General features: G+C 50.2%; 2 protein-coding genes across 3 annotated transcripts; both read right to left on the reverse strand.

Moving 5' to 3' along the window:
• Positions 1-952, reverse strand: LOC149443142 (uncharacterized). Of its 2 annotated transcripts, none has more exons than XM_089655899.1 (3): positions 792-952; positions 302-573; positions 1-218 (listed from the first exon to the last, which is right to left on the reverse strand). In XM_089655899.1, exons 1-3 carry the CDS (start codon positions 823-825, stop codon positions 66-68), a joined length of 459 nt encoding a protein of 152 aa, XP_089512025.1. In that variant the 5' UTR covers positions 826-952; the 3' UTR covers positions 1-65. The 2 variants fall into 2 exon arrangements, with proteins under 2 accessions (XP_089512025.1, XP_089512024.1); XM_089655898.1 differs by having other exon boundaries at positions 302-675.
• A 12,211-nt stretch (positions 953-13,163) lies between these two features.
• On the reverse strand, positions 13,164-23,285 carry LOC149443143 (uncharacterized). The gene is made up of 5 exons (XM_089655877.1): positions 23,078-23,285; positions 20,567-20,739; positions 20,077-20,450; positions 19,849-19,993; positions 13,164-19,697 (listed from the first exon to the last, which is right to left on the reverse strand). The coding sequence occupies exons 1-5, from the start codon at positions 23,125-23,127 to the stop codon at positions 18,787-18,789; spliced, it is 1,653 nt and encodes a 550-aa protein (XP_089512003.1). The 5' UTR covers positions 23,128-23,285; the 3' UTR covers positions 13,164-18,786.
• Positions 23,286-25,216: the final 1,931 nt, after the last annotated feature.

Genomic DNA, 25,216 nt, shown 5'->3' on the forward strand with positions numbered 1-25,216 from the left:
CCAATGAGAACTTTATCATCTGGACCAATCAGTGAGCAGTATGGGTGGAGGAATGGATTTAGTGTTCATGACCCACCTGTGCTGATCTCTGTAGGAATGTCCTCTATAAATGTCCCTGTTATTCCATCCTCCTCCATAGACTGCTGATCATCCCTCACATACGCCTCTTCTTCTTCTTCTGATTTCACCTCAACTTTTATATCTGTCACATCTTCACCCTAAACCAAGAGAAGGATCAACATCAACAAAATCCACATCATCACTCCCCAAGTCCGTGTTCTAGATGCTCCATCCCACCAACCTTGTAACAGTGAGGGTTGGTGTGACCTTCCTGTGTGGAATCCCAGGAATACAGAGGACGGGGACATCTCTCTGGTGGGTTCCTGTAGCTGGATGACTCCACCATGGTGTCCTGGTGCAGTTCTTTGTGTCCTTTTGGATATTCTGACTCCTCCATCACTCCATCCTCATCTTCCTCCTCTTTTATCTCTTCCTTAATATTGACCTGTGTGGAATCCCGGGAATACAGAGGACGGGGACATCTCTCTGGTGGGTTCCCATGACTGGATCCATCTACCTGATGATGGTGAGGGATGGTGTGACCTTCCTGTGTGGAATCCCGGGAATACAGAGGACGGGGACATCTCTCTGGTGGGTTCCCATGACTGAATCCATCTGTAGGAAACACACACACTGACTGAATCCATTGTTTCTATGTGTTTATCAGATGATGGGGGATCTAGGTGGACCCTCCGTACTGCTCTCTCCTTTCCAATAAAGTCTCCTCTTACCCGGTGATGTGAGGGGCGGCTGATTGTCCATCATGACGTCCTTGTAGAGGTCCTTGTGTCCTTCTAAATACTCCCACTCTAGAATCTTCTTCTTCTTTCTCTCTTCTATCGGGGAGGGAGGTGATGTCAGATGATCTCCAGACTTCTCAGGAGGAAAATTCTAGACTGAAACACAAAATTTTAAATTCAAATGATATTCCCAGAATCCTCCTCACCTCCCCAGTCAGGTATCCCTTTTGTCAAAGCCCCACTTCAGGCTGAGGTATAATTTACCCCCACAGGACCCCCCAATCCACAGATTAAATGCTTGTCGTAAGCAATTCTGGTGTTCTTATATACAACACAAGTCCTGCCTTGCCACTGAGAATGGCAACGGTCCACCCACATTCCAAGGGTATCAGAAGAAAAAAAAAGAGCTGGATGGAGGGACATTGGGAGGAGGAGCTGTGAGATCACAGTGATGTCATAGGATTCTCTGACTCTGGTTGGAGGGACATTAGAAGGAGGAGCTGTGAGGTCAGTGTGATGTCATAGGATTCTCTGACTCTGGTTGGAGGGACATTAGGAGATGATCTCAGCAGGACTAAACAATGAAGGGTGTGAGGGTCGGGAAGGAAGACACTTCATGTGTCCATAGATACATCACAATATAGCGGGTGTGGCAGGGATCAGCCGAATTGTGATCCCTATGTGGTCACTGTTGGATAAAAGCCACTCCATCAATGGCTCCATCAGTGATCTGTGTATTCTGAGGCACAGGAGTCCCTCCATTGTTCCAATAAAATAGCACAGCGGAAGGATTCCCCCATCGACCTAAACCGTGTGGATCGGGGAATTATTTTAATTATTTTTCACTCGGCCTGCTGGTTGAACAATAAAACTGAACCATGTATGGCCAGCTTTATACACCAGATACAATAATCATCAATTTATATTCCAACCCCCCCATCCCCCGCCACTAATACAAGTCATATAATGGGTCAGTATAGACCAGCAATGGGCAAACTATGGCCCGCGGGCCGTATACGGCCTGGCGGACCTTTTAATCCGGCCCGTGGAGCGTGATACTGTCAGGATGGCTGTCAGGATGTGTGTAGGCGGGGCAGCGTGACGAACGTGAGGGGAGCTAGTCTCCTCTCACAGTCCGCCCTGCAGACCGGAACGGCACGGGAACACGGCGAGAGGAACGCGCGGAGCAAAGGTAAGTGAATTGAATTACTATAGGGGGGATGAATTACTATGGGGGATGAATTACTATATGGGGGATTAATTACTTTGGGGGATGAATTACTATGGGAGATGAATTACTATGGGGGATGAATTACTATATGGGGGATTAATTACTATGGGGGATGAATTACTATGGGGGATGAATTACTATATGGGGGATGAATTACTATGGGGGATGAATTACTATATGGGGGATGAATTACTATGGGGGATGAATTACTATGGGGGATGAATTACTATGGGGGATGAATTACTATATGGGGGATTAATTACTATGGGTGATGAATTACTATGGAGGATGAATTACTATATGGGGGATTAATTACTATGCTTACTATGGGGGAATATTACTATACTTACTATGGATGACTCATACACATCATTCATCTACTCTTGGTCCGGCCCCCGGGTCCAATATATGAACCCATTGCGGCCCTCAAGTCAAAAAGTTTGCCCACCCCTGGTATAGACTGAGGAGGTGAGAAGGTGATTGGTGGGAAAGGTGACATCTCCACAATGAGGAGAATGTTCCGGCCCCGGAAGTGGGGGAATGTTCTGCCCCTGAAGGGGTTAATCTGGGTTCCCACACTATATATGTGTGTATCATCATCTGCTGAAGATAAAAGACGTCACAGTGACTATGGAGGAAGAGGACGGACGTGACGGTGGGGGAAGAGGACGGGCGCGGCGGTGGGGGAAGAGGATGGACTGTCAGGGATCTCCTCGATCCCCGCCGCGATGGTCCCGGTGCAGGCGCAGTGCACCGCCCTGTGCAGGGACACGGGCACTAGGTCTGGGCCGGCCGCGGCGTTCGAGTTCGCGCATGCGCAGTAGAAGTCGCGGCCGCCCGCTGGGCACCAATTGCAGCGCAGGGCGGGATATTTAAATGGCCCTGAGCTGTCATTCAGTGCCTTCTGGTCTTCCCTGCATCCTGTGAAACCTGTGAACCTGTACCTTGTAAGTTTTTGACCCGGATTGTACCTGACCTTGCTGCTTTCTCCTATTCTGACCCTTGCTTTGCCTGACCTCTCTCCTGAATGCCCCTAATTGGATTTGACCTGCTGTTGCTGACCTGGCGTGTGACCCGACCATTCCATGCCCGCTGCCTTGTACCTTGCCGTCCTCTCTGTTACCGACCCGGCCCGTCTGACCTTGCTCATCCATCCATCCATCCCTTGCAGTGGGGTCTTCTGACCTCCTCACATCAGACTCTTCCCCGTGGGAGCCCTTGGCGCATACCACTACCACTGACGGACGCACCCAGTAGCCACGACCTGGTCTCGGGGGGCTCCAAGTCCATCCCCACCATCAGGGGCCCTGGTGAACAAGCACCCTGGGACTTAGATTCCGTGTGCTGGGGATGCCTATTCAGTGGAGTGCTAGTGGTACTGCCAGGCGGTCCCTTACAGTACCAGAAGGCCATGACTGAGTCTAGAGGAGGGCCCTCGCCGCTTGAGGAGATCTGCAGGCACCTGTCTAATTTGACACAGGCCGTATCGGCCCTGCAGGATAGATGTCAGCAGATTGAAACCCATTTCCAGACCTGCACTATATCCGTTCCTGCCCCACAGGCCGCGGTCCCCGCACCCCCAGCTGTAGCAGCCCCTGTGCTGGTTTCTGGGGCATCCGCACCACTCCCGGCGGCCGAACCCCGAGTACCCTTACCGGAACGTTTTCACGGGGACCGCACACGCTTCAGATCATTCCGCGAGTCCTGTCTTCTCTATTTTGAGTTACAACCCCGGACCTTCGTGACTGAATCCGTGAAGGTGGGGTTCGTCATCTCCCTCCTGCAGGGTGAACCCCAAGACTGGGCCCACCGATTACGGGGAAAAAATGACCCTCACCTTAGTTCGGTTGACAATTTTTTTGATGCAATGGCCATCCTTTATGATGACCCACAGCGGGCAGCTTCTGCTGAAGCTACTTTGTACACACTCTGGCAAGGCCGCCGAGCGGCGGAGGAGTACGCGTCTGAGTTTAGGCGCTGGATGGGGGACACACGCTGGAACGAGTTCGCACTCCTGCATCAGTTCCGTATAGGCCTATCAGAAGGCCTGAAAGATGAGCTCGCCCGGGTGGAGGTGCCTGAGACTTTAGAGGACTTAATAGCACTGACCATTAAAATTGACCGTAGACTGCGGGAACGCAGGTTTGAGAGGTCCGGCCAGGGTCATGGAAATCCCTGGGAGTCATTTCAAGGTCCCAGTCAAGCACCTAGGCCAAACATCCAGAACCGGCCACCTGGAGATATCCCTGAACCCATGCAATTCGGCCTGGCACGGCCTAAACTATCTCCAGAGGAACATCAGCGCAGACGATCCCATAACCTGTGCCTCTACTGTGGTGAAGCTGGTCATATGGTACGATCCTGCCCGCAGAAACTGAGTAAGTGCACCTCTTCGTCCTTATCCATTGGCAATGTTGGTCCATCCCAATACTTAGTGGTGCCCCTTTCCTTTCAGCTTCCAGAAAGGACCGTGGAAGTATCGGCCATAATTGATTCGAGGGCATGCAGCTGCTTCTTGGACATTAATTTTGCTCACCAGCAGGGTATTCCTCTCCAATTTAAACAGAAGGGGTTCAATATTTATTTGGCCGATGGTTCCCGAATAAAATCGGGGGTAGTGAACCAGGAAACCCCCTCCATCACCACTGTCATTGCCGGCCAGCACCAGGAACTCCTCCGCCTGGATGCTATAGCTTCACCCCTCTTCCCAGTCATTCTGGGGCTCCCATGGTTACGGGCCCATAACCCCCAGATTGACTAGGAGACCGGAGTAATCTCGTTCCCTTCCCCATACTGTCGGGTATACTGCCGCACTTCGGGCCCGGGGGTCCCCCAAATCCTCCTGTGCTCTGAGGTGGAAGCTGAATTAAAACAAGTAATCCCTGCAGTCTACCATGAGTTTCTAGATGTGTTCAGCAAACGGGGAGCCGATACTCTACCCCCCCACCGCCCTTATGACTGTACCGTTGACCTGTTACCCGGTTCAGAAATTCCTTTTGGGCGAAATCTTCCCCCTTTCAGAGCTCGAATTGGGGGCCCTAAAGGAATATATCGAGGACAGCCTCCAGAAGGGGTTCATCCGCCCCTCCACTTCACCGGCGGGGGCGGGAATTTTCTTTGTAGAAAAGAAAGACAAAACCTTAAGGCCGTGTATCGATTACAGGGAATTGAACAGGGTCACGATAAAGAACCGTTACCCACTGCCATTGGTACCAGAGTTGTTCCAAAGTTTAAAAACAGCAGTGGTTTTTACAAAGCTGGATCTGAGGGGGGCGTACAACTTGATTCGCATAAGGGAGGGGGACGAGTGGAAGACGGCCTTCCGCACCCGCTTCGGCCATTTTTAATATCTGGTCATGCCGTTCGGGTTGTGTAATGCTCCGGCCACGTTTCAACACTTTGTGAATGATATTTTTAGGGACTTTCTGGATGTCTTTGTTATCGTTTATTTAGACGACATTCTGATTTTCTCCCCGTCTTTGGGGGAACACAGAATACATGTAGCAAAGGTATTGGGGCAATTGCGGCAGCATGGGTTGTACGCCAAGGCAGAGAAATGTTGTTTTGAACAATCCAGCATTGCCTTCTTGGGCCTGATTATCTCCACCGCGGGGGTCGCGATGGATCCCCAGAAAGTCGCCGCAATACTGGATTGGCCTGAACCCACGGACAGGAAAGGCGTCCAACGATTCATCGGTTTTGCAAATTTTTACCAGAAGTTCATCAAGAACTTCTCGGGTCTGGTCTCCCCCATTACTCAGCTAACCAAGCTGGGAACCCGGTTCAGATGGACACCAGAGGCGCAGGAAGCTTTTGAAGCCTTGAAGAAGCTGTTCACCTCGGCACCCATTTTGGGTCACCCAGACGCTGCCCTGCCCTATATCTTGGAAGTAGATGCATCGGAGAATGTGGTAGGTTCCATCCTCTCCCAGCGGAAAGGCACCAAGGAACTGCTCCATCCTGTAGCATTCTTCTCACGGAAGCTTACCCCAGCGGAGAAGAATTATGATATCGGTGATCGAGAGCTACTGGCGATCAAAACGGCGTTAGAGGAATGGAGGTACCTGCTGGAAGGTGCGGTGCACCCCATCTTAATATTTACTGACCACAAGAACTTAGAATATCTGAGAACCGCCAAGCGTCTACGCCCGCGACAGGCAAGATGGGAACTATTCTTTTCAAGATTCAACTTCCACATTACGTACCGGCCTGGATCAAAGAACACTAAGCCAGATGCGTTATCACGTATGTACGAGGACGCCAAGGAGATCCCAGTACCCGACACCATCCTGTCCTCGGGTAACTTCTTGGCCCTTCAGTCGGACCTTCGTTCCAAGCTAATGGAGGCATCCACAACCTTCTCTACCCCAGGCGGAGGGCCGCTCCAGAACAAGGGGGGACTCCTATGGAGGGAAGATCGAATTGTGGTGCCGGAGGAAGCCCGAACCCTGGTCTTGGGGCATTGCCATGACCACCCGATGGCGGGACACTTTGGCCCAGAAAAGACCCTGGAACTTCTCCGACGCTCATTCTGGTGGGCAGACATGGCTAAAGATTGTAAGGGCTATGTAAGGTCCTGTATCACCTGCCAGAAGAACAAGCCAGCAAGAAACAAAGTTTGGGGTCTGCTGCGACCCTTACCTATTCCTGAACGGCCTTGGCAAAAGATCTCGTTAGATTTTATAGTCGAGCTTCCGCCATCGCTAGACCACACGGCAATCCTGGTGGTCGTGGACCGCTTGTCCAAGATGGCCCACTTCATCCCGTTGAAGAAAACCCCCTCGGCGGCCGAGACTGCGCGAGTCTTCATTCGTGAGGTAGTAAGGCTGCATGGGGTCCCCGAAGACATTGTCTCGGACCCGGGGGTCCAGTTCACGTCAAGATTTTGGAGAGCACTGTGCAAAGCCCTGGACATCAAATTGTCTCTCTCCTCTGCGTTCCACCCTCAAACTAACGGTCAAACCGAAAGGACCAATCAGACCCTAGAGCAGGGGTCTGCAACCTTTAAGACATAAAGAGCCACTTGGACCCGTTTCCGAGAGGGAAAAAAAGACTGGGAGCCGCAAAACCATTGCAACATTTAAAACAAATCCGACACTGCATATATTGCAAAAAGCGCTCTGGTCATGAAGGGGGTTTAAGGGCCCGGTAAGCAAAGGGTTAATCAGGGCCACAGTGTATCGTCATAATCACAATCATAGCCTTAGACCAGTGGTGGGCAACCTTTTTTTTCAACTGAGCCAAATCTCGCCAAAACCACGATTGAAATTTATTTTGAGAGCCACATTTTTAAAACTGAAAATACATCCCCCATATAGTAATTCATCCCCCATAGTAATTCATCCCCCATATAGTAATTCATCCCCCATATAGTAATTCATCCCCCCTATAGTAATTCATCCCCCAAATTAATTCATCCCCCATATTAAGTCCCCAAGTCCCCCCTGTGTCAATTCACTTACCTTTGCTCCGCGCGTTCCCGCGCTGTTCCGGTGTAGCATGGAAATCTGTCTCCTATGAGGATCTGTCCCCCTCGACGTATCTGCGCATGTGCCAGTTTCAGGCATTAGCAGCCGATCGGCGATCTCTGGCACATGCGCAGATACGTAGAGGGGGACAGATCCTCATAGGAGACAGATTTTCATGCTACACCGGTCTTCAGGGCGGACTGTGAGAGGAGCCTAGCTCCGCGGGCCGGATTAAAAGGTCCGCCGGGCCGTAGTTTGCCCATTGCTGCCCTATTGCCTGTCACCTGGTGGGCAGTGTGCTCCGGAGCCGCAGCCAAGGTGAAAAAGAGCCGCATGCGGCTCTGGAGCCACGGGTTGCAGACACCCGCCCTAGAGCAATACTTAAGATGCTATACTTTGTTTACTCAAGATGACTGGATGCCACTTCTACCCCTAGCGGAATTTGCGTACAACAACGCCCGCCACTCAGCGACGGGACAGTCCCCGTTCTTTGCCAACTATGGCTTTCACCCAGTCTTCCTCCCGGATTTGGTCTCGGAAAGCCCAGTACCAGCAACGCAAGATGTGGTAACGTTTTTCTCCGCGAACAATAAGAAGCTTCAAGAGGCCATCAGTCGGGCCCAGGAAGACTACAGGAAGGCATTCAACAGGAAACGGAGAGGAGATCTGGTGTTGCGGCCTGGGGAGAAGGTTTGGCTAGCGACGTCCAATTTAAAGATGCTTTGCCCGTCAAAGAAATTGGGACCCAAATTTATAGGCCCCTTCTGCATCAAACGGATGGTTAACGAAGTGGCCTACGAACTCGTCCTTCCTGACACGCTCAAGATCCACCCAGTCTTCCATGTGTCCCTGCTGAAGCCAGTGGTCCCAGATGCCTTCCCTGACCGGGAATCTAGACCCCCGGAAGCCATAACGGTCGAGGGAGAAGAAGAATTTGAGGTTGAGACAATCCTGAAGTGTCGAAGGAGGGGAGGCCAGACCCAATTCCTTATCAAATGGAAGGGCTATGGCCCTGAGGACAATTCTTGGGAACCAGCCCATAATGTCCATGCACCCAGACTTGTCCGGAGGTTTTTTCGCGATCACCCGTGGTGGAGAGATCGGGTGGGCATCCGGAGGCTGCCCGTAGGGGGGGGGGCAATGTCAGGGATCTCCTCGATCCCCGCCGCGATGGTCCCGGCGCAGGCGCAGTGTACCGCCCTGTGCAGGGACACGGGCACTAGGTCCGGGCCGGCCGCGGCGTTCGAGTTCGCGCATGCGCAGTAGAAGCCGCGGCCGCCCGCTGGGCACCATTGGCAGCGCAGGGCGGGATATTTAAATGGCCCTGAGCTGTCATTCAGTGCCTTCTGGTCTTCCCTGCAACCTGTGAAACCTGTGAACCTGTACCTTGTAAGTTTTTGACCCGGATTGTACCTGACCTTGCTGCTTTCTCCTATTCTGACCCTTGCTTTGCCTGACCTCTCTCCTGAATGCCCCTGATTGGATTTGACCTGCTGTTGCTGACCTGGCGTGTGACCCGACCATTCTATGCCCGCTGCCTTGTACCTTGCCGTCCTCTCTGTTACCGACCCGGCCCGTCTGACCTTGCTCATCCATCCATCCCTTGCAGTGGGGTCTTCTGACCTCCTCACATCAGACTCTTCCCCGTGGGAGCCCTTGGCGCATACCACTACCACTGACGGACGCACCCAGTAGCCACGACCTGGTCTCGGGGGGCTCCAAGTCCATCCCCACCATCAGGGGCCCTGGTGAACAAGCACCCTGGGACTTAGATTCCGTGCGCTGGGGACGCCTATTCAGTGGAGTGCTAGTGGTACTGCCAGGTGGTCCCTTACACGGACGTTACGGTGGAAGAAGAGGGCGGACACGACGGTGGAGTGAGATCCCCACCTTGTGGAGCTCAGAGGAACTGCAGCCCCGAGACACGGTAGTGTGGCCCTGGCCGTGTGCTGGGTGTGTATGGATTGTATGTGAAATAAATGGAGAGAGGTTTTTGGATCTCCCTCTACTTCAGGTACAGTTGCAAGAAAAAGTATGTTAACCCCTTGGGATTACGTGGAGTTTTGCATGAATTGGGCATAAAATGTGCTCTGAACGTCATCTAAGTCACAACAATAGAAGAACACAGTCTGCTGAACATAATACTACACAAACATTAGATGTTGCCATGGTTTAATTGCACATAACATGTAAACATTCACAGTGCAGGGAGGAAAAAGTATGTGAACCTTTGGACTTAATAATTGGTTGACCCTCCTTTGGCAGCAATAACCTCAACCAAACGTTTCCTGTAATTGCAGATCAGACCGGCACAACGATCTGGAGTAATTTTGGACCACTCCTCTTCACAAAACTGTTTCAGTGTAGCAATATTCTTGGGATGTCTGGTGTGAATCGCTCTCTTAAGGTCATGCCACAGCATTTCAATCGGGTTGAGGTCAGGACTCTGACTGGGCCACTTCAGAAGGCGTATTCTGTGCTGTTGCAGCCATTGTTTTATTGAATTACTTGTATGCTTTGGGTCATTGTCCTGGTGCATCACCCATCCTCTGCGGAGCTTCAGTTGGCGGACAGATGGTCGTACGTTTTCCTGCAAAATGTCTTGATAAACTCTGGAATTCATTTTCCCATCAATGACAACAATCCGTCCAGACCCTGAGGCAGCAAAGCAGCCCCAAACCATGATGCTCCCTCCACCATGTTTTACAGTGGGGATGAGGTTTTGATGTTGGTGTGCTGTACCTTTTTTTCTCCACACATAGTGTTGTGTGTCCTTCCCAAACAACTCAATCTTGGTTTCATCTGTCCACAGTATATTTTGCCAGTAGTGCTGTGGAACATCCAGGTGCTCTTTTGCAAACTTCAAAGTGCTGCAATATTCTTTTTGGACAGCAATGGCTTCCTCCGTGGTGTCCTCCCATGTACTCCATTCCTGTTTAATGTTTTCCGTACTGTAGATGTGTCAACAAAAATGTTAGCATGTGCCAGAGATTTCTGTAGGTCTTTAACTGACATTCAGGGATTCTTCTTTACCTCATGCAGCATTCTGCGCTGTGCTCTTGCAGTCATTTTTACAGGACAACCACGCCTAGGGAGAGTAGCAACAGTGCTAAACTTTCTCCATTTGTAGACAGTCTGTCTTACCATGGACACATGATCATCAACGCTTTTGGAGATACTTTTGTAACCCTTTCCAGCTTCATGCAAGTCAACAATTCTTGATTGTAGGTCTTCTGAGAGCTCTTTTCTGCGAGGCATGGTTCACATCAGACAGTGCTTCTTGAAACCAGTAAACCCCAAACAGGTGTGTGTTTTTTAAGGGCAGGACAGCTGTCAGCAACACATCCAATATCACACTGATTGGAGTCAAGGTTGGCTCACTCCTGGCTCCAATTAGGTCTGGGAGAAGTCATTAAGCTAAGGCCTCACATACTTTTTCCTCCCTGCACTGTGAATGTTTACATGTTATGTGCAATTAAACCATGGCAACATCTAATGTTTGTGTAGTATTATGTTCAGCAGACTGTGTTCTTCTATTGTTGTGACTTAGATGATGTTCAGAGCACATTTTATGCCCAATTCATGCAAAACTCCACGTAATCCCAAGGGGTTCACATACTTTTTCTTGCAACGGTATATATATGTACTATCTTGTTAGTCCTTATAATTAGCTGGTATAGCATTATGAACACCTTGCACCAAGTGCCAATGTGAGCGCCGCCTGCAGGATCCAATGCCTGAAGCAACATTGCAGGGAATTCTCAGAGCGAGGGGTTCTGGGTATGACTCCCAAGGTTTTATTGAGGTTACACCGATCCGCATACACTGCTTCTATGTAGACAGTAGAAGAAAGTGAAGGCTGATTGGAGAATCAGGAGATAAATAATAAACTAGAGACCATAAACCACAAATATATGCTGTTCTAGGTTGGTCCACATTATTCTGCCCATGAAATCGATGCAAGTCCAGCTGGAGGCATGAAAAAAAAAACTTGAATGGACAACTGCACTCCAGCAAATTACTTCTCTATTACTGTAGCATTACCCCCACAGGGGCCACTTGATAATGGTTGCCCCAACCTTGCAGGCCTCCTGACACTCTGGGTTCAGACATACGCTATATTGCCAAAAGTATTGCCCCGCCCTCCCAATCATGTGATTCCGGTGTTCCAATCTTCTCCCAATCATGTGATTCAAGTGTTCCAATCCCTTCATAATCATGTAATTCAGGTTTTCCAATCCCCTCCATATCATGTGATTCAGGTGTTCCAATCCCCTCCAATCATGTGATTCAGGTGTTCCAATCCCCTCCCAATCATGTGGTTCAGGTGTTCCAATCCCCTCCAATCATGTGATTCAGATGTCCCCGCCCCCTCCCAATCATGTGATTCCGGTGTTCCATTCCCCTCCATATCATGTGATTCAGGTGTTCCAATTCCCTCCATATCATGTGATTCAGGTCTTCCAATCCCCTCCATATCATGTGATTAATGTGTTCCAATCCCCTCCATATCATGTGATTCAGGTGTTCCAATCCCCTCCATATCATGTGATTAATGTGTTCCAATCCCCTCCATACCATGTGATTCAGGTGTTCCAATCCCCTCCTCATAATGTGATTCAGGTCTTCCAATCCCCTCCATATCAAGTGATTCAGGTCTTCCAATCCCCTCCATATCATGTGATTCAGGTGTTCCAATCCCCTCCACATCATGTGATTCAGGTGTTCCAATCCCCTCCATATCATGTGATTCAGGTGTTCCAATCCCCTCCATATCATGTGATTCAGGTGATCCAATCCCCTCCATGGACACAGGTGTATACAATCAAGCCCCTAGGCATGCAGACTGCTTCTACAAACATTGGTGAAAGAATGGGTCGCTCTCAGTGAGCTCAGTGACTCCAAGCGTGGTCCCGTGATAGGTGGCCACTTGGGCAATAAGCCCATCCGTGACATTTCCTGGCTACTAAATATTCCACGCTCACGTGCCAAGTGTAAAGTTTGGTGGAGGGGGGTTGTTCCTCAGGGGTTGGGCTTGACCCCCTAGTTGGGAGCATGAAATTGTCCAAAATGTCACCTTAAGAGGGAACTCTTAAGGTGACATTTTGGACAATTTCATGCTCCCAACTTTGTGGGAAGAGTTTGGGGATGGCCCCTTCCTGTTCCAACATGACTGCCCACCAGTGCACAAAGCAAGGTCCATAAAGACATGCAGGAGCCAGTTTGGGGTGGAGGAACTTGACTGGCCTGCACAGAGTCCTGACCTCACCCCCATAGAACCTCTTTGGGATGAATTAGAGCGGAGACTGCGAGCCAGGCCTCCTCCCCCGACATCAGTGCCTGACCTGACAAATGTGCTTCTGAAAGAATGGTCAACCTTCCCATAGACACCCTCCTAAACCTAGTGGACGGCCTTCCCAGAAGAGTTGAAGCTGTTATAGCTGCAAAGGGCGGGGCCAACTCAATATTGAACCCTACGGACTAAGACTGGGGGGCCATTAAAGGTCATATGTGTGTGGAAAGGGCGGGCCAACTCTATATTGAACCCTAAGGACTAAGACTGGGAGGCCATTAAAGGTCATGTGCATGGAAAGGCCGACGGCTCAATACTTGGGGCAATATAGTGTATTTCAACAGTATAGAATAATAATGCGAGAGACATAATTCTTTAGTGACACCTCTATATTAGACTTGTGCAGAAGAGTAGACCACAGAAACAATGGATTCAGGATATACAACCCCGATTAACATAAAGCAGAACACTGGTAAAGTAGAAATAATCAATTAGCAATGTTTATCAGATTATACAGTCATGAATAGTAAGCTTCAACTATTTAATTGCAGCACCAGCAGTGAGAGGCGGCAGAAAAGGTTTGTTGACTTTTCATCTTGCTGTAATGGGGGATGCAGAGAATTATATAAAAGGTATACTCTGGAATGATTAGATATAAGCACTCTGATCTCAATGGCAATGGCCTTAAAAGAGAAGAGATTCCTTTAACTAAAGATTGCAAGTTGAGTCCTGTGAGGTCAAAAGTTCCTGGTGGTATCCGTTGTCTTCTGATAGCAATGGTGGGGCTCATAAACATTATTATTATTTTACAGGATTTACATAGTACCAACAGTTTTCTCAGCACTTTACAATATAACAGGAAACAATACAGCAACAATAAACGGGATTAGGAGGGCCCTACTCCTTGGAGCTTACAATCTAAGAGGGAGGAGCTAGTGGTACAAAAGGTAGTATCTGTGGGGGATGGACTAGTAGGAGGAATAGAAGATTTCATTATTAGCTGAGGGCAGGATAGGCTTCACTGAAGAGAGATGTTTTCAGAGATTGCGTACTTTTAGGCGGAGTAGTCGATAGTCTGATAAATTGGGGTAGAGAGTTCCAGAGGATGGGGGAAGCTCTGGAGAAGTCCTGGAGATGAGCATGGGAGGAGGAGACAAGGGAGCTAGAGAGCAGGAGGTCGTGGGAGGAGCGGAGAGTACGGTTTGGGTGATATTTGGAGACAAGATTGGTGATGTAATTTGGGGCAGAGTTATAAATGGTTTTATATGTTATTGTTAATGTTTCGAATTTTATCCGTTGGGCAACGGGAAGCCAGTGGAGGGATTGGCAGAGAGGGGTGGAGGACACTGAATGGAAGCCAGTGGAGGGATTGGCAGAGAGGGGTGGAGGACACTGAATGGAGGCCAGTGGAGGGATTGGCAGAGAGGGGTGGAGGACAATGAGTGGAGGGATTAGCAGAGGGGTGGAGGACACTGAATGGGAGCCAGTGGAGATTGGCAGAGAGGGGTGGAGGACACAAAATAGAGGCCAGTGGAGGGATTGGTAGAGAGGGGTGGAGGACACGGAATGGAAGCCAGTGGAGGGATTGGCAGAGAGGGGTGGAGGACACTGAATGGAGGCCAGTGGAGGGATTGGCAGAGAGGGGTGGACACAAAATAGAGGCCAGTGGAGGGATTGGTAGAGAGGGGTGGAGGACACTGAATGGAGGCCAGTGGAGAGATTGGCAGAGAGGGGTGGAGGACACTGAATGGAGGCCAGTGGAGGGATTGGAGGACACTGAATGGAGGCCAGTGGAGGGATTGGCAAAGAGGAGTGGAGGACACTGAATGGAGACCAGTGGAGGGATTGGCAGAGAGGGTGGAGGACACTACACAGAGGCCCGTGGAGGGATTGGCAGAGGAGTGGAGGAAACTGAATGGAGGCCAGTGGAGGGATTGGCAGAGAGGGGTGGAGAACACTGAATGGAGACCAGTGGGGGGATTGGCAGAGAGGGGTGGCAGATACGGAACTATTAGTAAGGTGGATGAGTCTGGCAGCAGCATTCATGATAGACTGGAGAGGGGATAGCCTATGATGAAGTAGGCCAATGAGGAGGGAGTTACAATAGTCTAAAGTTCCTGATATGGTGGTATCTGTTGTCTTCTGCTAGCAATGGTGGGGCCCATAAACATTGATGAATACGGGCAATTCAATGTAATTGATAGCCGTGGTACTGTTCAAAGCAACGATCTCCTGCTACTGAAATTTAAGGCTACATTCACGCTAAGCATTTTTCAGGTGTTTTTTGAGCAAATTTGCAGATATTATAGACCTTTTTTTCTGGCGTTTTTCATTTATGTGTTTTTTTACTGTGGCCAACAAAAATAGCTGCTCTTTGACCTGAAAATACGCTTGAAAAAATTGCTCACTGTTCAGGCATTTTCTATTCAAGTCTCTGGGGACAAAACGCTCAGATCCACCTGAAAAGTAGAGCAAGCACTTGTTTGAGCGACGGCCATTTTGCAACAGGAGACAGAATGCTCAAGTGCGAACAGGGGCCGTTGGAATTAATGGGATTTTACTTGTACTGCGAGCTGAAAAATGCTCAAGTGTGAACAGAGTCTAAAGGAGTCTGCATGCAGTGTCTCTAGAGTGATGACCGAAAGAGGTTGGGCATTTGCCCACTCATCAATCCTATAGATAGCACGGCCCCCCCAAGGAACACAGTCCTTGCTGAGGCTCTAGCCCACGGGTGTCAAACTGGTGGGCCTCCAGCTGTGGCCAAACTACAAGTCCCATGAGGCATTGCAAGATTGACATGTTTTCCAAAGGCAGAAGCATGATGGGACTTAAAGTTTGGCAACAGCTGGAGGGCCGCCACTTTGACACCCGTGCTCTAGAAAGTTTGGAGGGATGTGCTAAGTTACCGCCTGGTGGCCTGTCAGCGCGACAAGCAGAGATGTCTGTGTGAAGACTGGACAGTGACAATCCTGATGCAGAGAAGTCGATGTTATCTCAGTGCAGCGATTGGTGTCCCGGATGTGCTGATGTGCAGAGTCCAGCAGCAGTAGGCCACAATTCATCTCCGGAGGACAGCAGTCCCCGTGTTCAGCTCTGGATCCTGCACCAAGAGAGAGAGACAGTCCCTTGCTGTAGAATATATCTGCTTTCCCAGCATCCTTCTCATCTGTTAGCTCTCTGGCAGTTGTAGTTCAATTAGCACTTAAGAATACAGGATGTATTGGCTATAGGACTACAAGTCCCATGATCCTCTCCTGTCAAAAGCATGGCATCTACTCTAACAGGAAGTGATGTAGAGGTCCCAATACTGGGCACTAGGGGGAAAGGGATGAATCATAGTCTCATCTGTAGATGTCTTTGGATTGTAGAATGACAAAGCCGGCTCCTGGCTACATTATAATGCAAAGATACACGGCTCCAAACATGAAAGGACGACTTTGTAATCCGAGTCTGGAATCGAGTCCATGAACCTCCTGGGATATGGATCTGGTCAGGTAAGTCGCAGAGGGGGTTGTTCATCAGTTTCAGCTGCTTTGGTGTTATTGAAAATTACCAACAGGTGCACTAGATGAGCAACAATGAGACGACCCCCAAAACAGGTATGGTTTTACAGGTGGAGGACACTGACGTTTCTTCCCTCCTCATCTTTTCTGACTGTTTTTCACTCGTTTTGCATAGGGTCAGTGTCACTACTGGTAGCATGAGGCCATACCTGGACCCTACAGAGGTTGCACAGGCAGTCCAACTCCTCCAAGATGGCACATCAATACATGCCATTGCCAGAAGGTTTGCTGTGTCTCCCAGTACAGTCTCAAGAGCATGAAGGAGATTCCAGGAGACAAGAACATGGAGGAGATTCCAGGAGACAGGCAGTTCCTCTAGGAGAGCTGTAGAAGGTCCTTAACCCATCAGCAGGACCGTTATCTGCTCCTTTGTGCAAGGAGGAACAGGACGAGCACTGCCAGAGTCCTACAAAATGACCTCCAGCAGGCCACTGGTATGAATGTCTCTGACCAAACAATCAGAAACAGACTTCATGAGGGCGGCCTGAGGGCCCGACGTCCTCTAGTGGGCCCTGAGCTCACTGCCCGGCACCATAGAGCTAGATTGGCATTGGCCATTGAACACCAGAATTGGCAGGTCTACCACTGGCGCCCTGTGCTTTTCACAGATGAGAGCAGGTTCACCCTGAGCACATGTGACAGACATGAAAGGGTCTGGAGAAGCCATGGAGAACGTTCTGCTGCCTGTGACATGGTTCAGCATGACCAATTTGGGGGTGGGTCAGTGATGGTCTGGGGAGGCATATCCATGGAGGGACGCACAGACCTCTACAGGCTATACAATTGCCCACTGACTGCCATTAGGTATGGGGATGAAATCCTTGGACCCATTGTCAGACCCTACACTGGTGCAGTGGGTCCTGGTTTCCTCCTGGTGCAGTGGGTCCTGGGTTCGTCCTGGTGCAGGGGGTCCTGGGTTCCTCAAGGTGCAGGGGGTCCTGGGCTCCTCCTGGTGCAGGGGGTCCTGGGCTCCTCCTGGTGTAGGGGGTCCTGGGTTCCTTCTGGTGCGGTGGGTCCTGGGTTCCTCCTGGTGCGGTGGGTCCTGGGTTCCTTCTGGTGTGGTGGGTCCTGGGTTCCTCCTGGTGCGGTGGGCCCTGGGTTCCTCCTGGTGCAGACAATGCCCGGCCTCATGTGGTTAGCGTATGCAGGCAGTTCCTGGAGGATGAAGGAATTGATACCATTGAATGGCCCCTTACCTAAATCCAATAGAACCCCTCTGAGATGTCATGTTTTGGTCCATCTAACGCCCCCAGGTTGCACCTCAGACTGTCCAGGAGCTCAGTGATGCCCTGGTCCAGATCTGGGAGGAACTCCTCCAGGACACCATCCGTGATCTCATTAGGAGCCTCCCCCGATGTTTTCAGGGATGCATACAAGCACGTGGGGGCCACACAGACTACTGAGGACCATTCTGAGTTGCTGCAATGACATTTCACCAACATAGAGTCGCCTGCTGCATCATTTCTTCACTTTGATTTTCAGGGTGTCTTTGAATTCAGTCCTCTGTAGGTCGATCATTTCCATCAAATGATGGGGCGTCCTTACGTTCCTCACCCATCCCCCCGTCCATGTCAGTATAGAGATCCAGCAGGAGATTCCTCCCCATTGAGGTCTGATGGGTTCTCAGAGTCTTCCTCTCATTGGTGGAGCCGTGTATATAGACACTCCTGATGATCCAGAACTAAGAATACTGAAACGTTTCGATCTAATGAACTGCACCAGGGGGAGGAGCACAGCCAAAGGCGGGATTTTCCATTTTAGATCAATGGTTGGTTGTTTACTAATGGTTCAATTAATGTTTGTCCTTCAATGTCTGCGGTACTGAAGGTGTATGAAGATGAGCTCAGTGATTTGTAGGAGACCATGCCTGACCAAGGAAAGTAAAGAGTTCGATTTATAAATAATCAGCTGCACCATAGAGAAGTATTCACCCAGCCTTGACAAATTCTGGCCCCATTTTAATAATGACAGCGATTTCCTATGATCGCCGGCTCCATCTAGTGGCCATAGTGCAGTATTTTTCCTAAAATACCTCAATCAGGAGGAATAGTGCATTATATGGAATCATCGTATGAAATAAAATACTACCAAAATTTGTCATGGCCAGCCACAGAGTTTGCGAAATCTTCCAGCCAATGACAGGTGAGGACGCCATTTTTATTCTTCTCCTGCCATCAATGGCCAACCCAGTCCCACACTTCATCCAATTTTTTGGTGATCTCTGACCTCCTTATGAACGGTTTCTTCCATGATGAAGATCAGCCATGGAGTATATCCAAGGTGTATATCAGGGTGTGCTTCTTCCCCACATGAGAGCTGGGATGTCCAGCAACATTCATCTAGAAGACATTTCCCGCACTCAAGGCACTAATAGACCTCCAGCGTTGTGTGGGACCCCAGGAATACAGGACTTCAGTGAGGAACATCTCCCTCACTCAGGACAGGGAAGTGGCTTCTCCCTCGTGTGTGATCTCTGATGTCTGGAAAGATGGGACTTCAGTGAAAAACATTTCCCGCACTCAGGACAGGAATACGGCTTCTCCCCCGTGTGAGATCTCTGATGTCTGTAAAGATTGGATTTCTGTGAAAAGCATTTCCCGCACTCAATACAAGAATACGGCTTCTCCCCAGTGTGCAGTTTCTGATGTTTGTAAAGACTGGAAATATCTGAAAAACATTTCCCGCACTCAGGGCAGGAATACGGCTTCTCTCCTGTGTGTAATTTCTGATGTTTGTAAAGACTGGACTTCTCTGAAAAACATTTTCCGCACTCAGAACAAGAATACGGTTTCTCCCCCGTGTGCAATCTCTTATGTCTGTAAAGACTGGACATATCTGAAAAACATTTCCCACACTCAGGACAGGAATACGGCTTCTCACCAGTGTGCAATCTCTGATGAGTAACAAGTTGAGACTTTAGTAAAAAATATTTCCCGCACTCAGCACAAGGATACGGCTTCTCTCCTGTGTGGGATCTCTGATGTATGGAAAGATTGGACTTCTGTGAAAAACATTTCCCGCACTCAGGACAGGAATATGGCTTTTCACCTGTGTGAGTTCTTTTATGCTCATTAAGTTTGTTTTCAAAACGGAAACATTTCCCGCACTCAGTACAGGAGAACCTCTTGTCTGTTGGAAGGCTGGCTCGGTCCCGCAGAGTCTGAGATTCCTCAGGATACGTGGAATCTGATGGTCCATCTACACTGGGTGGTGCCGGATGGACATTGGAGGGAGCCGGGTTTTCTCCTGGACTATACTGTGTGATGTCCTCATCTTCTACTTTCCAGTCTGGAGACAAAGTGAGACAATCCTCGGAGGTTTTCCTCATCTCCTGGCCATGGACTAAAATACAAAGACAGAGAGGATTACTAGACAGGAGCCGATTGGTTCCCCCAAACCAGAAACACAGTGAGAGATCCAATGAGAACTTTATCATCTGCACCAATCAGTGAGCAGTATGGGTTGAGGAATGGATTTAGTGTTCATGACCCACCTGTGCTGATCTCTGTAGGAGTGTCCTCCTCTATAAATGTCCCCGTTATTCCATCCTCCTCCATAGACAGCTGATCATCCCTCACATACGCCTCTTCTTCTTCTTCTGATTTCACCTCAACTTTTATATCTGTCACATCTTCACCCTAAACCAAGAGAAGGATCAACATCAACAAAATCCACATCATCACTACCCAAGTCCGTGTTCTAGATGCTCCATCCCACCAACCTTGTAATGGTGAGGGATGGTATGACCTTCCTGTGTGGAATCCCGGGAATACAGAGGATGGGGACATCTCTCTGGTGGGTTCCTGTAGCTGGATGACTCCACCATGGTGTCCTGGTACGGATCTTTGTGTTCTTTTGGATATTCGGATTCCTCCATCACTCCATCCTCATCATCCTCCTCTTTTATCTCTTCTTTAATATTGACCTGTGTGGAATCCCGGGAATACAGAGGATGCGGACATCTCTCTGGTGGGTTCCCATGACTGGATCCATCTACCTGATGATGGTGAGGGATGGTGTGACCTTCCTGTGTGGAATCCCAGGAATACAGAGGACGGGGACATCTCTCTGGTGGGTTACCATGACTGGATCCATCTGTAGGAAACACACACACTGACTGAATCCATTGTTTCTATGTGTTTATCAGATGATGGGGGATCTAGGTGGATCCTCCGTACTGCTCTCTCCTTTCCAATAAAGTGTTCTCTTACCCGGTGATGTGAGGGGCGGCTGATTGTCCATCATGACGTCCTTGTAGAGGTCCTTATGTCCTTCTAAATACTCCCACTCTAGAATCTTCTTCTTTCTCTCTTCTATCAGGGAGGGAGGTGGAGGCAATGTGATGTCATACGATCTCCAGACTTCACAGAAGGCAAATTCTAGACTGAAACACAAATATTAAATGCAAATGAAATTCCCAGAATCCTCTTCACCACCCCAGTCAGTTATCCCTTTTGTAAAAGCCCCACTTCAGGCTGAGGTATAATTTACCCCCACAGGACCCCCCAATCCATAGAATAAATGCTTGTCATAAGCAATTCTGGTGTTCTTACATACAAGTCCCACCTTGCTAGTGAGGTTGGCAAAGGTCCACCCACATTCCAAGGGCATCAGAAAAAAAACAGAGTCGGATGGAGGGACATTGGGAGGAGGAGCTGTGAGGTCAGTGTGATGTCATAGGATTCTCTGACTCTGGATGAAGGGACATTGGGAGGAGGAGCTGCAAGGTCAGTGTGATGTTAAAGGATTCTCTCTGATTGGAAGACATTGGGAGAAGCTGTGAGGTCATTGTGATGTCATAGAATTCTCTGACTGGTTGGAAGGACATTGGGAGGAGGAGCTGTGAGGAGAGTGTGATGTCATAGGATTCTCTGACTCTGGATGGAGGACATTGGGAGGAGGAGCTGTGAGGTCATTGTGATGTCATAGGATTCTCTGACCCTTGTTGGAGGGACATTGGGAGGAGGAGCTGTGAGGGGCACTCTGTGAGGTTTCTGTACACTGAATCATTCCTCCTGGGTGCGTCCCACCTCTCCTAGACTGGCAGATGAACGTTGTGTTTGGGCTTTGCCAGGACACATGGTATTCCTATGATCTCTGTGTACTCCGGAGACTTTACTCATCACATTTAGGAGGAATATCTGAGGCTGGGATCATGGTGGACACATTCGTTTTCAGGACATTTACTACAAATGACATTTTCCTTCTTTCTTCCTATTGGAATCTTATAAAATAAAGACATTTATATTCCAATCGCCCTAAATACCCCCCATCCCCCGCCACTAATAATGGTCGTATAATGGGTCAGTATAGACTGAGGAGGTGAGAAGGAGATTGGTGGGAAAGGTAACATCTCCACAATGAGGAGAATGTTCCGGCCCCAGAAGTGGGGGAATGTTCTGCCCCTGAAGGGGTTAATCTGTGTTCCCACACTATATATGTGTGTATCATCATCTGCTGGAGATAAAAGACGTCACAGTGACGGTGGAGGGAGAGGACGGCACGCGACGGTGGAGGGAGAGGACGGCACGCGACGGTGGAGGGAGAGGACGGCACGCGACGGTGGAGGGAGAGGACGGCACGCGACGGTGGAGGGAGAGGACGGCACGCGACGGTGGAGGGAGAGGACGGCACGCGACGGTGGAGGGAGAGGACGGCACGCGACGGTGGAGGGAGAGGACGGACGTGACACGACGGTGGAGGAAAAGGACGGACGTGACACAATGGAGGAAAAGGACGGACGTGACACAATGGAGGAAAAGGACGGACGTGACACAATGGAGGAAAAGGACGGACGTGACACAATGGAGGAGGAGGACGGACGTGACACGACGATGGAGGAAGAGGACGGATGTGACACGACGATGGAGGGAGAGGACAGCACGCGACGGTGAAGGGAGAGGACGGACGTGACACGACGGTGGAGGAAAAGGACATACGTGATGACGATGGAGGGAGAGGACAAATGTGACGATGGAGGAAGAGGACGGACGCGACGATGGAGGAAGAGGACGGACGCGACGATGGAGGAAGAGGACGGACGCGACGATGGAGGAAGAGGACGGACGCGACGATGGAGGAAGAGGACGGACGCGACGATGGAGGAAGAGGACGGACGCGACGATGGAGGAAGAGGACGGACGCGACGATGGAGGAAGAGGACGGACGCGACGATGGAGGAAGAGGACGGACGCGACGATGGAGGCAGAGGACGGATGTGACGATGGAGGAAGAGGACGGATGTGACACGACGGTGGAGGAAGAGGATGGGTGTGACGGTGGAGCAAGAGGACGGACGCGACGATGGAGGAAGAGGATGGACGCGACGATGGAGGAAGAGGACGGATGTGACACAACGGTGGAGGAAGAGGACGGGTGTGACGGTGGAGGAAGAGGACGGGTGTGACGGTGGAGGAAGAGAACGGACCTGACGGTGGAGGAAGAGGATGGACATGACGGTGGAGGAAGAGGACGGAAGTGGTGATGGAGGAAGATCACGGATGTGGCGATGGAGGAAGAGGACAGACATGACGATGGAGGGAGAGGACAGGTGTGTCGGTAGAGGAAGAGGATGGGTGTGCTGGTAGAGGAAGAGGACGGACATGACAATGGAGGAGAAGACGGACGTGACGATGGAGTAAGAGGAAGGATGTGATGGTAGAGGAAGAGGACAGACATGACGGGGGGTTACTGGGTGTAAATAGAAAATAAGATCTTATCACCTCCTCTGCTGCCACTTCCAGTAACATCGCCTCTCAACTTCGTACCTCATGAAACTTCCTGTCTTTATCAGATCACTTCCTGTCTGTACCTGACATCACTTCCTGTCTGTCCCTGACATCACTTCCTGTCTTCCATAGAGACTTCCTGTCTGGGTAGAAGTGAGATCCCCACCTTGTGGAGCTCAGAGGAACTGCAGCCCCGAGAACCGTCTGGTAGTGTGACCCCGGCCTTGTGCTGGGTGTGTATGGACTGTATGTCCTCATAGAGAGGTCACCTCCACTCCCACCAAGGGGGACAGAAATATATGACTGCCTAGTCCAGCCTTTTTCAGCCGGGGGTCCTCCAAAGGGTTCTAGGGGTTCCTCCAAAGGAACTAATATAGAATTACACTCACCGGCCACTTTGTTAGGTCCACCTGTTCAATTGCTTGCTAACACAAATTGCTAATCAGCCAATCACATGGCAGCAACTCACTGCATTTAGGCATCTAGACATGGTAAAGACGACTTGATGAAATTCAAACTGAGCATCATAATGGGGAACAAAGGGGATTTAGGTGACTTTGAATGTGGCGTGGTTGACAATGCCAGATGGACTGGTATTTCAAAAACTGCTTAAGGCAGGATATGATCACAGTGTACAGTCACGTGAAAGGTGATTCCCCAGGAAGTGATTTTAGCTGATTGGTAATGGTATGGTAAATGAGGCAGGTCATTGCTTGCCAAGGACTGATTTTGACTTTTGAGTAGGCTATCTGGACCTGGGCTTTACAGCTGGGTGGGCTAACTGGGTCTGAACTTGACCACTGGGGTGCTAGATAGGTTTGGGCATGACAGTTGAGTGGGCTAGGTGGCTCTGAGTTTGACAGCTGGGTGGGCTAGCTGAGCCTTGGCTTGAAAGTAAATGTGCTATCTGGGACTGGGCAGTTGGGTGGGCTTGCTGGGTCTGAGCTTGACAGTTGAGAGGGCTAGTTGGATCTGAGATGGAAAGCTAGGTGGGTCTAAGCTTGACCGCTGGGTGCACTAGCTGGGTTCTCAGCTTGACAGTTTAGTGGGTAGCTGGGCCTGGGCTTAAAACCTGAGTGGGTTAGTTGGGCCTGAGCCTGACAACAATAGGTGAGCTAACTGAGCCTGGGCTTGACAGCTGGTTGGGTTATCTGGGTCTAAACGTGACAGCTTGGTGGGCTATCTGGGTTTGAGCTTGACAGCTGAGTGGACTAGCAGAACCTGGGCTTGAAAGCTGAGAGGGCTAGCTGGGCCTGAGGCTTTACAATTGGGTGGGCTACCTGACCCTAGGTTTGACAGCTGGGTGGGCTAGCTTTGCCTGGGCTTGAAAGCTGAGAGGACTAGCTGGGCCTGGGGCTTTACAATTGAGTGGGCTACCTGAACCTAGGTTTAACAGCTGAGTGGGCTTCCTGAGTCTGGCCTTGAATGCTGGATGGGCTAGCGTGGTCCGTGCTTGAGAGATGGGTGGGTTAGCTGGATCAGAGCATGACAGCTGGGTGGGCTAGCTGGCTATGGGCTTGACAGCATGGTGGAGTAGCTGGACTGGGGCTTGAGAGCTGAGTGGGATAGTTTGGGTCTGGCTTTTAAGTAGGAGTGGGGTGGCTGAGCCTGGGCGTCATTGCTGGCTGGACAGCCTAGGCATAGAGGCTGTGACTGTGGGCTGTTAATAAGTGACAGTTGGCACTGGCTAAGCACAGACAAGGAAGAGAGACAGAGAAGTTAGTAGATAGGACTGTGATCCACCACGGACCACGTTTTTCTCACTTTGCCACAGGCTCACATTGCTCTTATCCTGACCCACCACCAATGTGGAACCACTCCCAGTAAAGGTCCAGGGGTCAGCCAATGTGGAGAAATCCCCAGGAAAGATTCAGGGTGCGGCCAATGTGGAGCTGCTCCTAGGAAAGGTTCAGGGTGCGGCCAATGTGGAGCTGCTCCTAGGAAAGCTCCAGGGTCAGCCAATTTGGAGCAGCTCCCAGGAAAGGTCCAGGGTGCAGCCAATGTGAAACCACTGCCAGGAAAGGTCCAGGGTGCAGCCAATGTGGAACCACTCCCAGGAAAGGTACATGGTGCAGCCAATGTAAAAGCACTCCCAGGAAAGGTTCAGGCTGCAGCCAATGTGGAACCACTCCC

This window comes from Staurois parvus, unplaced genomic scaffold (assembly GCF_062004578.1).
Source record: "Staurois parvus isolate SC_StPar_1 unplaced genomic scaffold, SC_StPar_1.0 ptg000874l, whole genome shotgun sequence".
In the NCBI taxonomy this organism is placed as follows: domain Eukaryota; kingdom Metazoa; phylum Chordata; class Amphibia; order Anura; family Ranidae; genus Staurois; species Staurois parvus.

What these genes read in the sequence shown, in the direction of transcription:
- LOC149443142 (XM_089655898.1), bottom strand. Translation starts at nt 825, where the DNA reads ATGATGGACAATCAGCCGCCCCTCACATCACCGG. An exon ending in GCCGCCCCTCACATCACCGG is followed by an intron (nt 676 to 791) that starts GTAAGAGGAGAC and finishes TGTTTCCTACAG; the next exon opens with ATGGATTCAGTCATGGGAAC. An exon ending in CCAACCCTCACTGTTACAAG is followed by an intron (nt 219 to 301) that starts GTTGGTGGGATG and finishes CTCTTGGTTTAG; the next exon opens with GGTGAAGATGTGACAGATAT.
- LOC149443143 (XM_089655877.1), bottom strand. Translation starts at nt 23,127, where the DNA reads ATGAGGTACGAAGTTGAGAGGCGATGTTACTGGAAGTGGCAGCAGAGG. An exon ending in TGGAAGTGGCAGCAGAGGAG is followed by an intron (nt 20,740 to 23,077) that starts GTGATAAGATCT and finishes TTTGTGTTTCAG; the next exon opens with TCTAGAATTTGCCTTCTGTG. An exon ending in TCCTACAGAGATCAGCACAG is followed by an intron (nt 19,698 to 19,848) that starts GTGGGTCATGAA and finishes TTTGTATTTTAG; the next exon opens with TCCATGGCCAGGAGATGAGG.